This window comes from Schistocerca piceifrons, chromosome 2 (assembly GCF_021461385.2).
Source record: "Schistocerca piceifrons isolate TAMUIC-IGC-003096 chromosome 2, iqSchPice1.1, whole genome shotgun sequence".
Taxonomy (NCBI): Eukaryota; Metazoa; Arthropoda; class Insecta; order Orthoptera; family Acrididae; genus Schistocerca; species Schistocerca piceifrons.
The window spans coordinates 1011455626-1011469638 of NC_060139.1; the positions used below are offsets into that span (position 1 = coordinate 1011455626).

Consider the following 14013-nt stretch of genomic DNA (forward strand, 5'->3'; position numbering starts at 1 on the left):
ACATGTAAGTATGTCATTCTGGAAGTTTTGAGAAACAGTGGTTTCCAGTCCACTGCTTTGTGCTCAAGGCTGACTTTCCATTACAGAACCAAATTTAATATATTATAATTTCAACAAGATTGGGCATTAAATGTGGTAGAAAGGTCTAAACTGTCATGATCAACAGAATATCAGTGGCTCTTCTCACAGTTATGTATTTGTTTGTGAGTGTTACGTTGTGATTTTCAGGTACCCTTGACTTTAAATGCTTCAACTGTCTTTCACCAGCAGCTCTACTGCTCTGATTGATAACCTAATTAGAGCTGGGAAGCTAAAACTCTCAACTTCCCGCATTTCTTTGAGTGATTTCATTACTTTGTTAGTCACACTGGCTCACTAATTTAGAAATGAAAGAACTTTTTCTGAAAAATCAATGTGCACATTTATCAACAGGCATTACAAACGTAAGTATGTTATGTATTCAGAGAATGACTTAGGGAACTGCTCATTGTACCCACATTTGCATTTGAAGGTATTCGAACTGACAACCATCTCTCAGATCTGGTACGAGTTTTTTATGTCACAATAGTTTGTGGTCAGTGAATACCACACCACCTACCTCAGCAACAATGGCTTAGTGTTGGAAACACTGGCAACAAATTCTTGCTGGGTGTAACTCCAGTGCATCAAGTAGTACATCAAACTCAGTTTCATGGTAGCAAGGAATGTGCTCTTTCTGCACTCTTAAGGGGGTGCAGTGGCTGCCCCCTACCGTGTTAAAGGATTTTAGGATAGTGATATTGAAGACAGATTTATTGGAAACTGTTTCTTAAGCTTTTTGACAGGAAGGAAATGGAGAAACTCGCACCACAACATCATGCATGCTCACACTGTAGCAATATGAGCATTTAACAAGTTATCTCAAATCCATCTACATTCAATACATTCCACAGTCAAAATTTTATTTCCTCCTTTCTCAAAAACAATAGCTGTTTGTTTCTGGAGTGTGCCTGAACAATCCCCTCAATATGACATCATGGGGTTGTCACTGGCTGGTCTGAGGAGGGGCACAAATGCATTTCTAAAATAGAAGGATACTCTGGAAAGATGCAGAAATGTTCTTTGCTTTCCCAAAACTTCCAGCATTCTTAATTTCCTTACTATTCTTTTTTATTTTCCCCAATGGCCATAACAAAGGAAAGGTTAAAAAAATTAAAACTACAAAAACACATGGAAATAATGATATTTTAATGAACAGAAACTCGTAGTTGTAAATAAGGAACCCAATTATAACTTCTACATTCAGTTTCAAAACAATTTATCTTTATGATCTGAATTTCATTTCTCAAGATAAAATATGATGCTTAAATTCTGCAAACACACAAATTAAAAGTCAAATATATCAACGAAGTGAATTGTTGGCTGTTTTGAATGAATGCACACCGCAAAATTTTTGTGTGTGTCAAACTTAGTAAATGATGATTCATACCAAGGTTATGTGGCAAATTGATTACAAGTTACTCTCACCAAATATCTATTTTTGCACTCCAAGAATGTCCTCTATTCAATCTCATTGCTTAAAATGACAGTTTTTTTTATTAAATGGTAAAAACTGAACAGACTTAACTACAGTACAACATAAACTGCAACATTAAATGCTGTTAATACTGAAAAGGATTGCCTCATTAATGGCTACTAAGCAGTTGAAATTAGACACTGAAGGTACTATCATATTATTACTAAAGCTTTTGATTTTAATACACTGGCTAGAGCCTCAAATTTATGTCATAAGTTTTAAGGTTACACAAAGAGCACTCCAACATTACCTGATATAAAAGAAGTGCAAACAAAATTTTCCATTCTGATGTTTCAAGTTATGAATGGTTAATAGATCAATAAACTCAATCGTAAATAGAATTCTCAGTCCCTGACACTATAAAGTCTAATTTTATCAGTATAATGATAATACTAAATATGTAGGACTACTTGCTCCACAACAGATTACTATTCTTCTCCTGATATTCCATCACACGAAAAACTGTTTTTGACATAGGATGCTACATAGGATTAATAAACAGAAATTGAATGTTTTTAAATATATAAATTACAGCAATATTTATATCTATTAATGGCCTGTATGCCACTTAATAATCTACAAGAGTTTAACTGATTACTGTATTAAGGACTAATTTAACTAATTTCAGTGCAGGTACTGGTGGTATATTTTGGAGAATAGGTGCCAGCAAGCAGCATTTATTTTAGTACGGTGAAAGTGAATTATTTATGTAAGGCGAGGGTGAAATGTTAAAGAAGAGTTAGACCATTCGCCACATACTGAACATGCAAATCATCTAATCGCTGAAATGTGTACTCATAACTGGACAAAGAAGCGCAAATTTGGGAAGCAAATTTGACCCAATCAAGAATGTGAGAAATGAAAGCAATAAACCCAGTGCGTGCACACTCTTGTACATACACATTGCACACTGTGTGTGTTTTTGTGTGTATCAGAGAGAGAGAGAGAGAGAGAGAGAGAGAGAGAGAGAGAGAGAGAGAGAGAGAGATGCACACATACATCAATGCAAGCATGCCAAAATGCATGCTCACACACATATGTGCACACAATCACACATCCATACCAAACATACACTTATTATCAGACTTCAAATAGTAACTGGTATATGATAACAATGGATTGAAAAACTCCTTGTTGATGTATAGAAGCCCCCTGAACCCTGCAAAGCAGAACAGCTTTTACCTATACCTTTCCTCAATAATCAAATAATATCAAGAAAGAAAGTGCGGATCCACATTTAAAGCAGACAAGTCAAGCCACGCCAAGTACGAGCACAGGGAAGAGATTACTTTTTTTCTTTCTGTTTTTTGTTATCAAATCTGCCAGCCAGCACCCAGTCAAGTGACCTTCCTCCCCATCTTTCCCATTTAGTGGATAATTGTGGAAAGGATTACGATTTCTACAATGCCACCGCACACCACAACATGCTAGGGTATTCAAAACATACACACACAGTACCATTCCACTCCAAGACTCCATTCACTCCTTGCAGGGAGAACTTTGCTTGCACTTCTATGTGATAAATAAAAGGGTTTTTCTCCAAGCAAGTAAGTTTTACAGGGGAGAGTAAGTGAATTACAAGAAGCAGGAGGCTAAATAAACCCGCAGTAGGAATGGTGGGTTTCTTACCCGTCTGCTTGTGTGGCAGCACGATGGATGTGGATGGCACTGGTACTGGATGGTATCTGTGGTGGTGATGGTGGTGGTAGCGATGGTGGGTTTGGGTGGCTTCCTCTGAGAGATGACGTTTTCTCAATTTTGGGTCCTCCTGAGAATGTTGAGAAGGCTGAGACAATGATGGTTGGAGAAAGGGAAAAGGGAGAGTATGTCCCACCATATATCCAAACAATCCTAAGCCAGACATAAGACCACCTTCAAAGAAAGCACCTCCTTTCAGCATTCTTCGTCTCTCTTGTTCTAAGCTCTTGCTACTGACAGCTGTCTTCACTAAACGAGATGGTGTCATTTGACTCCATGTAGAAGAAACGGATGCAGCTGAAGAATGTTCAGAATCACTGCTGGGTGCAAAAATACCAAGTCTGGCAAATTTTCTATTACTGGAAGGTACACTCACTGGAGGTAACACAGGTGAGACAGAAGCTGTAGAGTCACGCTGGAAAGCTGAATTTTGTTTACTTGGACCTGTAACACTTTGTTTAGGGGAGACACCATCTGATCTTGTACTGGCAAGCGATTTTTTGACATCTCTTGTCGTATTTACAAAAGCCGTATCATTTCGGGCAGTCTCGAGAGTAGCCCTTTTTGTTTCACGAGACAGAACTTCTTTATCTTCAGGCTTTGGTTGTACTTTTTCTTTATTGTCCTTCTTCCGCCTGCTGAGACTATAGTTCACATTACCCACAGTCCGTTTTCTGTTGTGAGAAGGTGCTGTAAATAAATGACTCAGGCCATCAAACAGACCCTTTAACTGCCCAAACCCAGGTTGTACTCTGTAAGCACTTGTCGATGTCCTCTTTTCATGTGAGGAAGTTTCTTGTCTAAGTGGTGCGACTTGCTTCAAGCAGCTGGCTATAGACGTGTTTGCCGACTGCTTCGTATCTTCTACATTTGTTCTCCCATGAAACGATGGCAACTTGGGCTCTACAGGTCCAGCAAGTTTTGTACTGGGAGGATCTTTCTTATCTTCTTTTGAAGCTGCAACAGCTGTTGCTGCGGCAGTTGCGGCTGCAGCAGCTGCAGCAAAACCCCAAGGAGGGCTGCTGGAAGGTGCACAGCTTCTGATACTTGTTGTGGATGGGACACTGGTAATTGGGGACAGGAAAGTCCTAGAAGGCCTGGGCCTCTGCACACTCTGAGGTGACGGGTGAAACAGAGAGGTACTAACTTTCACTCTGCTTGCCTGTGGTGAGGCACTAAGGGCACCTACTGCGCTGGCTGGACTTTTACCCTTCTCTGTGCTCGAGCCTCCCGAGTCTGACTCATCCTCACTACTACTGCTGCTGCTGCTGCTGCTGCTGCTACTGCTGCTGCTGTTGTTGCTACTACTGCTACTGCTACTGCTACTGGTACAATGTCCTCCTACAACTGGCCCCACACTGACTTTCTGCGCAACAGACATTGCTCCTGTGCCCTGATGCTGAGATGCTACCCGTTTCGATTTGTGAACAGCATAAAATGCACTAGAACGGAAAAATTTCTGCTTCTCCTTAGAGATCCGATCATTTTTTTCTTCAAGCCTGCTCTGTTCCCTACTGCTTTGTTCCCCAGGCCCTGAGGATAGGTGTGGACCACCACCGCAGCCACCAGATGATTGAGAGAGGAAGGAAGAGGAGTAACAGCTGGTAGCGGCTGTGTCATTACCCTCCTCTGAGCCAGAGCTCGAGTCGTTAGCGGGAGACTGATCAGATACACGTTTTCCTTTCTTGCTGGGGGTTGCAGTACTTGCAGCAGGTTCTTTCGTGGCCCGAACACCTGCCAATAACCTGAAACAACAACACAAATTAAAAGTATTTTGAAAGGTGTAACAGCAATTTAAAATGAAATCTGGCAGAGTTCACACTTATGTGACAACTGATTTACGCAAAGAAGAAATTGCAGTTTCTTCCATAGAGAAACAGAATTAGTGTAGCACTGCTTCACTAATTTGGTAGAAGATACTTGCTAATCAGTGGCAAGCTGGAGGAAAAAAAAGGCCTAGTGCCCCATCACAGATATTTTCCCAATTTGTGTTTCTATGGGGTGTGTGTGTGTGTGTGTGTGTGTGTGTGTGTGTGAGGGAGAGGGAGAGGGAGAGGGAGAGGGAGAGGGAGAGACATTCTGGAAACTCGCACAGCTTTCCGTCTTGTTTATGTGCCTCCAATGCCTCGACAACTATACTATTCAGTAACTTTTTACCTTCACTCCTTGAATAATTTGCAGCTGCCTCCCCCCCTCCTCTCTCTCTGCGTGGTATGTGAGGTACTTGGTATAGTTTTAGTAGCATCCACGTAACCTCTTTAATCAATAGGAAAATACATAGCAGATGAATAGCCATTAAGCCAAAGAAACAACACTGAAAATTATTAACAAGGAACTGTTACTCTCTTACTCAACGTTAGACTTCTGGCTGCTTTGTTTTAGCCTACAGTAGCCTATAAAATCTATGGTTTTCTATCCCATCATTTTACTCTCTCTTTGTGAACCTTTTGTTATGGTAGCTGTAACAATGTTTCCAAATAATTCACAATTATTCTAAAAAATGCATTGTACTTTGTAATCCATTTAGTGAGCCATAATCTCTCAAAATAATGGATAATACATGGTGTGCAATAAAATTACAGTGATACTTTTCACAGGACATATGCCATACAAAATCGCAGCCCTAATGGAGTAACTGATTTGTAGGCAGTCACATTTACTATGTCTCCCCTCCCAGAGATTACATACAGTCAATGAACTTTCGTAACCAGTGTGGCTTCTTGAACTCCATAACACGAAAATTTTTCATCTTGTATACCCATGTATTTTCTTCAAAAGAGCAAACACGAATGTTAGTCAAGATCTCAATTTAACTGCAAATTTCTTAAAAGTTTTTTTCGTGTATTTCATGGAGTACAGCACTGAGAGCTGAAGAGGAGTGCATTTCCTAATACACAAATACTGGCAAAGCTTTGTTTAGCTCAACAAGCAACCCAAAATTTAGAAACACTCTGGATAGCAAAATGTAAATGTAAATTAGCACAGTGGCAACATGTACATTTTAAGTGTGACATTGAATTTATCTTAACTCATTGGAGATGAATATGAGATTAAATAAAATATGAAGTGATATGAATTTTTAAGTGCCTTATCAAAGGCCTCATATCAAATAAAAAGTTCAACATGAGAATCTATAGTTATGCTACGCCAGTAACACACTTCCAACCCACCCTATCTCTTCTTGATATTAAAAAAAAAAATGAAACACACAAACTCCTATTTAATAAAATATTATGCTCCACTTCAAAACAACTTACACAACGCAAACAGTGGACCACAAAACCACAGACTGATTAAATTGCACAACACACAATTACTGTAAGCAATGAAAACTGAATAAATATTAAATAAAATTTCTTAAAAACATTTTGTTGCCATGGTATGGCTAATGAGGGAAGCGTGCAAAGTAATTTCTGTAGCACTCAGGATAACTGTCACTTTTGGACAGTCTGTGTTTTGCTGTCCCACAGGCCTATTTACCAAATACAGTTTTCATTTTACCCACATTTTTAAATTGCTCTACTAAATTCACATTCTCAATATTTAACCTCCTGCAAGAGTTATATAAAAGATTATCTTAATCTCCAGATTAGAAGGCAACAGTGGCAGAGGGAGATCCAAATGCAGATCAAAGGTAAGTGTCTCTCACCTGTAATTTTTTATGTCTCTTGTTTTTTCTCTGACTTTGGAGTACTTCTTTATAACACTGCTGGCAACATCAATCTTGCGTGGCTTCTTAATAGTGTGGTGCTGCACTTGCTGTTCCTGATTTTGTTCCGGTTGCTGCTGCTGTTGCTGAGCAAGGCAGTGCCTACATCGCCAAGGGCTTTTTGGGCGTCTCTCCGAAGGAGGGTCCAAACACTCAGCATGATAGCTCCGCTCACAAGAGCAGCAACTCACAAGGCAGAGCTGGAAGAAAGAAAAATAAATCTCCCTCACTTGTTGTCAAGTAATTAGGCTAAATGCAATCACCTAAGAATCTCCAGTAACTCTTCGTGCAGACCACTGAGAAGACAATAAATGATCATACAACACAGTTAATTTACATACCCAATTAAAACACAATCAGTGTTATCTGTTATTCAACAGCAGTGTGTGCATCTCCATTAATCAAACAACAAAATTGACGCATTTCACAAGAAACAATTTCCAAATAAAGGGTGTTTAAAAATGAATATTGGGGTTTTAACGCTTTATAATACTGATTATAATAAACTTACAGTTATAAATGGTACGTTAAATGAAAGAGCAACTCAAACAGTTGTACCAAGAACCTTAAAAAATGTTCAATGTGAGCACCATTTGTCACACAGCACACATCAAGTCTATAGCCGAGTTCTAATAAGTGTCTCTTCAGTGATTGTAGCGACAGCTGCTTCAATCTGGCTTCTTAATTCAGGAGATCTGCTGGTAGCGGAGGCACGTACACATGATCCTTGATGCAGCATTCACTCTAATACGCTGTTACAAGTTTCAACGATGTGTGATTATCTACAGTTGTGGATGAGCATCCACTATCATATTCTGCATGGAATTTAGTGGCTAACTGAAAAGCTGCATCTGGTATTTTAGGGAGTCTTTTCTGTCATTGATTTTACATACAAATGAAATACTATGGAATACTGAAGTTAGCTAGGGTAAAGCAACTGGCATAGAGGACAGGGATGGTTTGACGCTCATTAAATTATTTAGATTGATGCTCACTGCACCCAGAAGTACATTTGGTTTATATTTAGGATGGTACAGAATGCCATCTATATAAGCTTCAGTGTTTAAAGTTCTGCTGAGAAATAATTTATATGTTTATTTATACTCACTGACACAATCAATATTCATCACTGTCAGCTAATGGAAAATTATGGCTGTACTAATTTGACTTTTGAAGCAAAACACTAGTCATCTTTCCAGATGACAGTCTCCAATCCAAATGGATGCAATAGCATAAGCCCATTAAAGATCAGTAATGGTTCACATGTGCTGAAGTGTCCTAAATGCTTAAACAGTGCTCAGAGGAAGATACCATGTGGTACCTTGCTCCACCACAACAAGCTTGAACACTGAGTGATAAAAACGAAAATCAAGACACCTATACATCTAAGTTTTAGTTCATTTTGGGTACGTTTCTCTATGCACCAAAAATGCTGAAGAAGTACTGTATGGGTAGTTACAGAGACATGGAACTTTTTTTTAAATTATGGTTTTAGGATGCATAACTGCTACGGTCATAAGCACTCATTCTGTGGCATAGTGAAGGGTAAAAAATCTAATTTTAAATCGGCAGCAATGGGATCGAAACTCTCGAAGGAGAGAAAGGGAAACTAAAAACGAAAGGAAATCCGAGAGAACTGCTATTGAGGGGGGGTTGTTTTCCCCAAAAGAGAGCTTCAAATGACGGACTTCATCTCACTGGTACTGATAAAATCAAGGACATGATCAGCTGAGCGCGTGTCATCTGCTAAAAGGGAAGATAGATCAGGCGACAGCTGCAAATGGGTACGTAGCGGATGAAAACAGGGGCACTGAAGTAAAAGGTGTCTCACTGCCCATGGTTCAGAGCAGTGGGGACAAAGTGGGGGAGGATCATCACTTTGGCTAAAAAGACAATGTCCTATCTGGCGTCTAGTTAAAATTACCTCTTCCTGATGATGAGGCCGGGAGGAAGAGGACCAAACACAGGAAGAGGTTTTACATCCTGTAATTTATTATTGGGAAGTGTAGACCAATGTGTGCGCTATACAACGCTCTGTAGACCAGTAAAGGGAACTATGCGAACAGCGGGCTGTAGAAGAGAGACTGCAGCCTTTGCCACTATATCGGCTGCCTCGTTTCCATGGATACCTACATGCCTTGGGATCCAGAGGAATGCCACAGAGAGACCCCCCCAAGTGGAGCATGGGGAGGCAGTCCTGAATCCAGTGGACCAGAGGATGGACAGAATAAAGAGCTTGGAGGTTGAGAAGAGAGCTGAGTGAATCCAAACAAATAATATACTGTATCCACTTACGCCGGCGGACGTATTGGACAGCCTGGTGAACAGTGTAAAGCTCCACAGTAAAAACCGAACACTGGTCGGGAAGCCGAAATCTAATAGTGGTGTCGCCAACAATATAGTCACTCACAACACCACAGGTGGTCTTTCAGCCATCAGTGTAAATAAATGTGATATCCTTCATTTGTGCACATAGAGCAAATTAGAAGGAAAAGGAATATAGCAGTTGACGGAAGCGGACTCACAGTGACAGTAGAGAGGAAGGGTGGCCTGCATACCCTAAATCCAAGGAGGTGTCAAAAAAAAGGGCATGTGTCAGATGAGCAAGCATGGAAGACAGATGACTAGCCTAACAACTCAGAAGGACAGCTCACTGATTGGACAGTGGAGGTTCAGCAGTCTCAGAGTAAAGGCTCTCCATGGGGCTGGTGTAACAAGCTCCAGACGCTAAACCCAATCCATGGTGGTGGACAGAGTCTAGACACACAAGAATAGACAGCAGTGCGGAGGATTAACCTATGCTTCCACAGTCCAATTTCGAGCTCACTAAGGCACAATATAGGCTGGGGAGGACCACTCAATCCGCTCCCCAGGAGGTACCATTCAGAACACAGAGGGTGTTGAGGGATTGCAGACAGCGAGCCAAAAGATATGAAACATGGAAAGACCAGCACAGTAATATAAATCTCCAGAATTTGACGACACCCACAAACGGAGGGCCGACAGGGCCTAGATGTAGGGAAGGTGAATAAAACTCCGTACTACACCAAAAATTTACACAGACGATCTTACTGGGAGAAAATCTGAAGCCGGTTTCAATGCTCCGTGAGTGGAGGCATTCGAGACATCGATCAAGAAGGCTGGTCTGTTGAGAGCTGTAGAAGATTGTAATATCGTCGACAAAGGAGGAGTCTGAGACACTGTGAAGGAGACAATCCATAATTGGATTTATGGCGATGGCAAACAATACAACACTCAGCACGGAGCCCTGGGGCACAAAGTTTTCTTGTGTGAAATTACAGGAGAGAGTAGTGTTCACCCACATCTTAAATGTAAACTCGTCATAAATTCACGAATGAAAAGTGGCAGCAGACCTCGAACGCGCCAAGCGAACAGTGTGCGGAGGGTGCCTGTCCTCCAACAGGTATTGTATGCCCTCTCCTGATCAAAAAATATAGCTAATGTTTGGTGTTTCCTGATAAAATTGTTGATGATATAAGTGGAGATAGCAACAAGGTGGTCAACTGTAGAATGATACTTTAGGAAACCGCACTGGGCAAGTGTTAAAAGTTTTTGGGACTCCAGCCACCAGCGTAAATGGTAATTTACCATACGCTACAAAACCTTACATACACTACTCGTTGAAAGAGTAGGTACATTTTCTGGGAAAGGTAATGTCAGTCCAAATTCGATTATAAAGGCGAAGGAGGTAATGCAGACTATGGTACGATAAATACAGCAACGTTTGGACTTGGATGTCATCCGGTCCTGGGGTGGAAGAGCGAGAGGAAGAGAGTGCGTGATGGGGGGGGGGGGGGGGGGGGGGGGGGGGGGTGTATTATAGCTTTCGAAATTTTGAGGTTAGAAAGCAGGAGGTCACCCTTCCACTGCTTGTTTCTCCAGGAGAAAGGCTGGCGGGTAATTTGAAGAGCTCGAAATCTCAGCAAAGTGTTGACCCAATGAGTTAGAAATTGCGATTGGATCCACTAAGGTATCTTGCACGACAGTTATCCCAGACATCGGGGAGAACTTAGACGTGCTGAATAACTGTCGAATTCAACTACAAACAGATGAGGGAGTGAAGCTGTTAAAGGAGCAGGTAAAGAAGTCCCAGCTTGCCTTCTTGCTATTGCAGATGGTGCGACAGCATCACGCACGTAACTGCTTAAAGCGGATACAGTTGGCCAATGCAAGATGATTGCGGAAAACGCAAAGGGCACATCTCCGCTCATGTACTGCATCACGGCATGCCTCGTTCCACCAAGGAACTGGGGGACACCGGGGCAAAGGGGAGCTATGAGGTATTGAACGTTCCACGACTGTAAGAATAACTTCCGTAACATGAGTGACCGGATCGCTGATGCTAGAAAACTGATGGTCATCAAATGTTGCTAGAGAAGAGAAAAGTGTCCAATCAGCTTGGGCCCATAGAAGGCAGTTGTGGCTGTAATCGAAGGACACATGGAAAAAAGTTACTTGAGTGTGTATCAACAAGAGAAAACCATTCAAAGTGCCGAGCTAGCTGAACAGTACAGACTGAAAGGTCAAATGAGAGTAGGTTGACATGGAGGCTGACAAAAAAAGTAGGTTTCCCAGTGTCGAGGCGAACGAGATCCGCTTGGTGGAATAGGGTGCCTCTCGGACAAGGACGTGGAGATCACTGAAGTGGGTGGTGGGCACCTGAAGTCCCCAACCAGCAAATAGGAGGGTGGGAGCTGACCAAGGAGATGAAGGAAACCAGCTCTTGGCCTCGGTGTGGGCAATGGAATGTATATGGTACAGAGAGAGAAGGTGTAGCCAGAAAGAGAAAGACGTACAGCGACAGCTTGGAACTGTTTGAAGATTGGGTGATAATAGAGTGTATCTCAGGGAGAAGAATCTTAAGTCCCCTGTGTGCTGGAGCGCCATCAACAGAGGGGAGATCAAACTGGACCGATTGGAAATGAGGGGAGACAAAGCGGTCATGGGGACGTAGCTTTTTTTCCTGAAGACAGAAGATGACCGGGGAAAAGGTCATACGAGAATCAATAATTCATCCCAACTGGAGCAAATTCCACGAATATTCCAATGGAGAATTGACACAGGGTGGACAGAAAATGGAAAAATCTCACCACGGTTGCTGTCAACTCAACGACCGCTGAGAGCCGGCGACCGATGGTATGGAACAGCATTCAGCCAACGGCAGAAGATCCTGATCCATAGGTTGTTTGAGAGGCAGCTCTTGCCGCCAGTGATCAGCTGGTTGATCGGCCGCCAGCGGCACGTCTCTGTGACACGAAAGACGGCCTATGGTGGCGCTGTAGAAGAGAGACACCGTGGCGGAGAAGGAGAGGAACACTGTTTCTTATGAGCCTTCTTGGAAGCAGGAAGTTGAGATAAGGGAGGAATTAACGGTTGTAAAGTGAAGGTGAGATCGCAAGTCTGCATGGCTACCTCCTTAGTAGGCCGAGGAGGGGTGAGGACAATGCTATATTTACTCACTGGGAGCACAGTGGGTTTTCTACTGGCAAATAACTTACGAGCAGTGAAGGTGAACACCTTTTCTTTCACTCGGATTTCCTGAATAATACATTCATCTTTAAAAATAGGGCAACCTCTAGCCAAAGCAGCATGGTTACCCATACAGTTGATGCAATGAGGGTATGGAGTGTGACAATCATCCTGATGGGCATCGCTGCCACAGGTAATGCATTTGCCACATTGGAACATAACTGGCTGGTATGATTAAACTGCTGACACTGATATCAATGGTTTTTTTTTTTTTTTTTTTTTTTTTTTTTTTTTTTTTTTTTTTTTTTTTTTTTTTGTGGTTTTAGGACACACAACTTCAATGGTCATTAGCGCCCTGACTACTCTAAGAGTGCACCGCGAGGCACAAGTTGACCACAACAACTAAAAGGGAAAACACGATAAAAGACAGACTGACAGGCATAGGATTAAAAAACAGCATCATCAAATGTCCTTAGCGAGGTTTGTCAAATTGATAAAACGAAGAACACGAGCAGCTGCTCGTGGGTCATCCGCTAAAATGGCATCGAAAGTATTTGGCAGGTTAAGATCGAGGCGCAGTGTGTTAAGATCTGGACAGGACATTAAAATGTGTCTAACCGTCAGCAAGTGCCCACATGGGCAGAACGGCGCCGGCGCAGCCGTCAGCAGATGGCGATGGCTGAACCGGCAGTGTCCAATTCTTAACCGGGCTAAAACGACCTCCTCCCGCCGAGAAGGGCGTGAGGAGGACGTCCAAGCCACGGGAAGAGGTTTTAAGGCCCGAAGCTTGTTGTCGGTAAGTGCAGCCCAATCGGCATGCCACAGAGATAAGATGCGCCGACAAATCACCCTGCTAAAATCGGACGAAGGGACGCAACAAGAAGCTGTCCGAGGCTGGAGGACCGCAGCCTTGGCCGCGGCATCTGCGGCTTCGTTCCCAGGGATACCGACATGGCCTGGAACCCACATAAAGCTAACTGGAGAACCGACATCCACCAGCTGCTGAAGAGAGCGTTGGATCCGGTGTACGAAAGGGTGAACCAGGTACGGATCACTGAGGCTCTGGATGGCGCTCAGGGAATCTGAGCAGATGACATAAGCAGAATGTCAGTGGCGGCAGATGTAAAGAACAGCCTGGTAGAGGGCAAAGAGCTCAGCTGTGAAGACCGAACAATGGCCATGGAGCCGGTATTTGAAACTTTGTGCCTCGACAATAAAGGAACACCCGACCCCGTCATTGGTCTTAGAGCCATCTGTATAAATGAAAGTCATGTCGATGAACTTCGAACGAAGTTCCAAAAAACGGGAGTGGTAGACCAAACCGGGGGTGACCTCTTTTGGGAGCGAGCTGAGGTCAAGGTGAACGCGGACCTGAGCCTGGAGCCAAGGTGGCGTGCGGCTCTCGCCCACTCGAAAGGTTGCAGGGAGTGAAAAATTAAGGTGTTGAAGGAGGCGACGAAAGCGAACTCCAGGGGGTAGCAGGGCAGAGACATACAACCCGTATTGACGGTCAAGAGAGTCGTCAAAAAAGGAACGATAAGACGGATGGTCGGGCATTGAC

General features: G+C 42.7%; 1 protein-coding gene across 1 annotated transcript in view; it reads right to left on the bottom strand.

Annotated features, from left to right (window-relative positions):
* LOC124777998 (histone acetyltransferase KAT6B) overlaps nt 1–14013 on the bottom strand; it is a 281082-nt gene that overhangs the window by 61280 nt on the left and 205789 nt on the right. The window contains exons 4-5 of the mRNA XM_047253571.1: nt 6903–7162; nt 4877–4998 (exon numbers count right to left, since the gene is read on the bottom strand). Of these exons, the coding sequence (XP_047109527.1) occupies nt 4877–4998; nt 6903–7162 (382 nt within the window). The remainder of the gene's footprint in view (nt 1–4876; nt 4999–6902; nt 7163–14013) is intronic.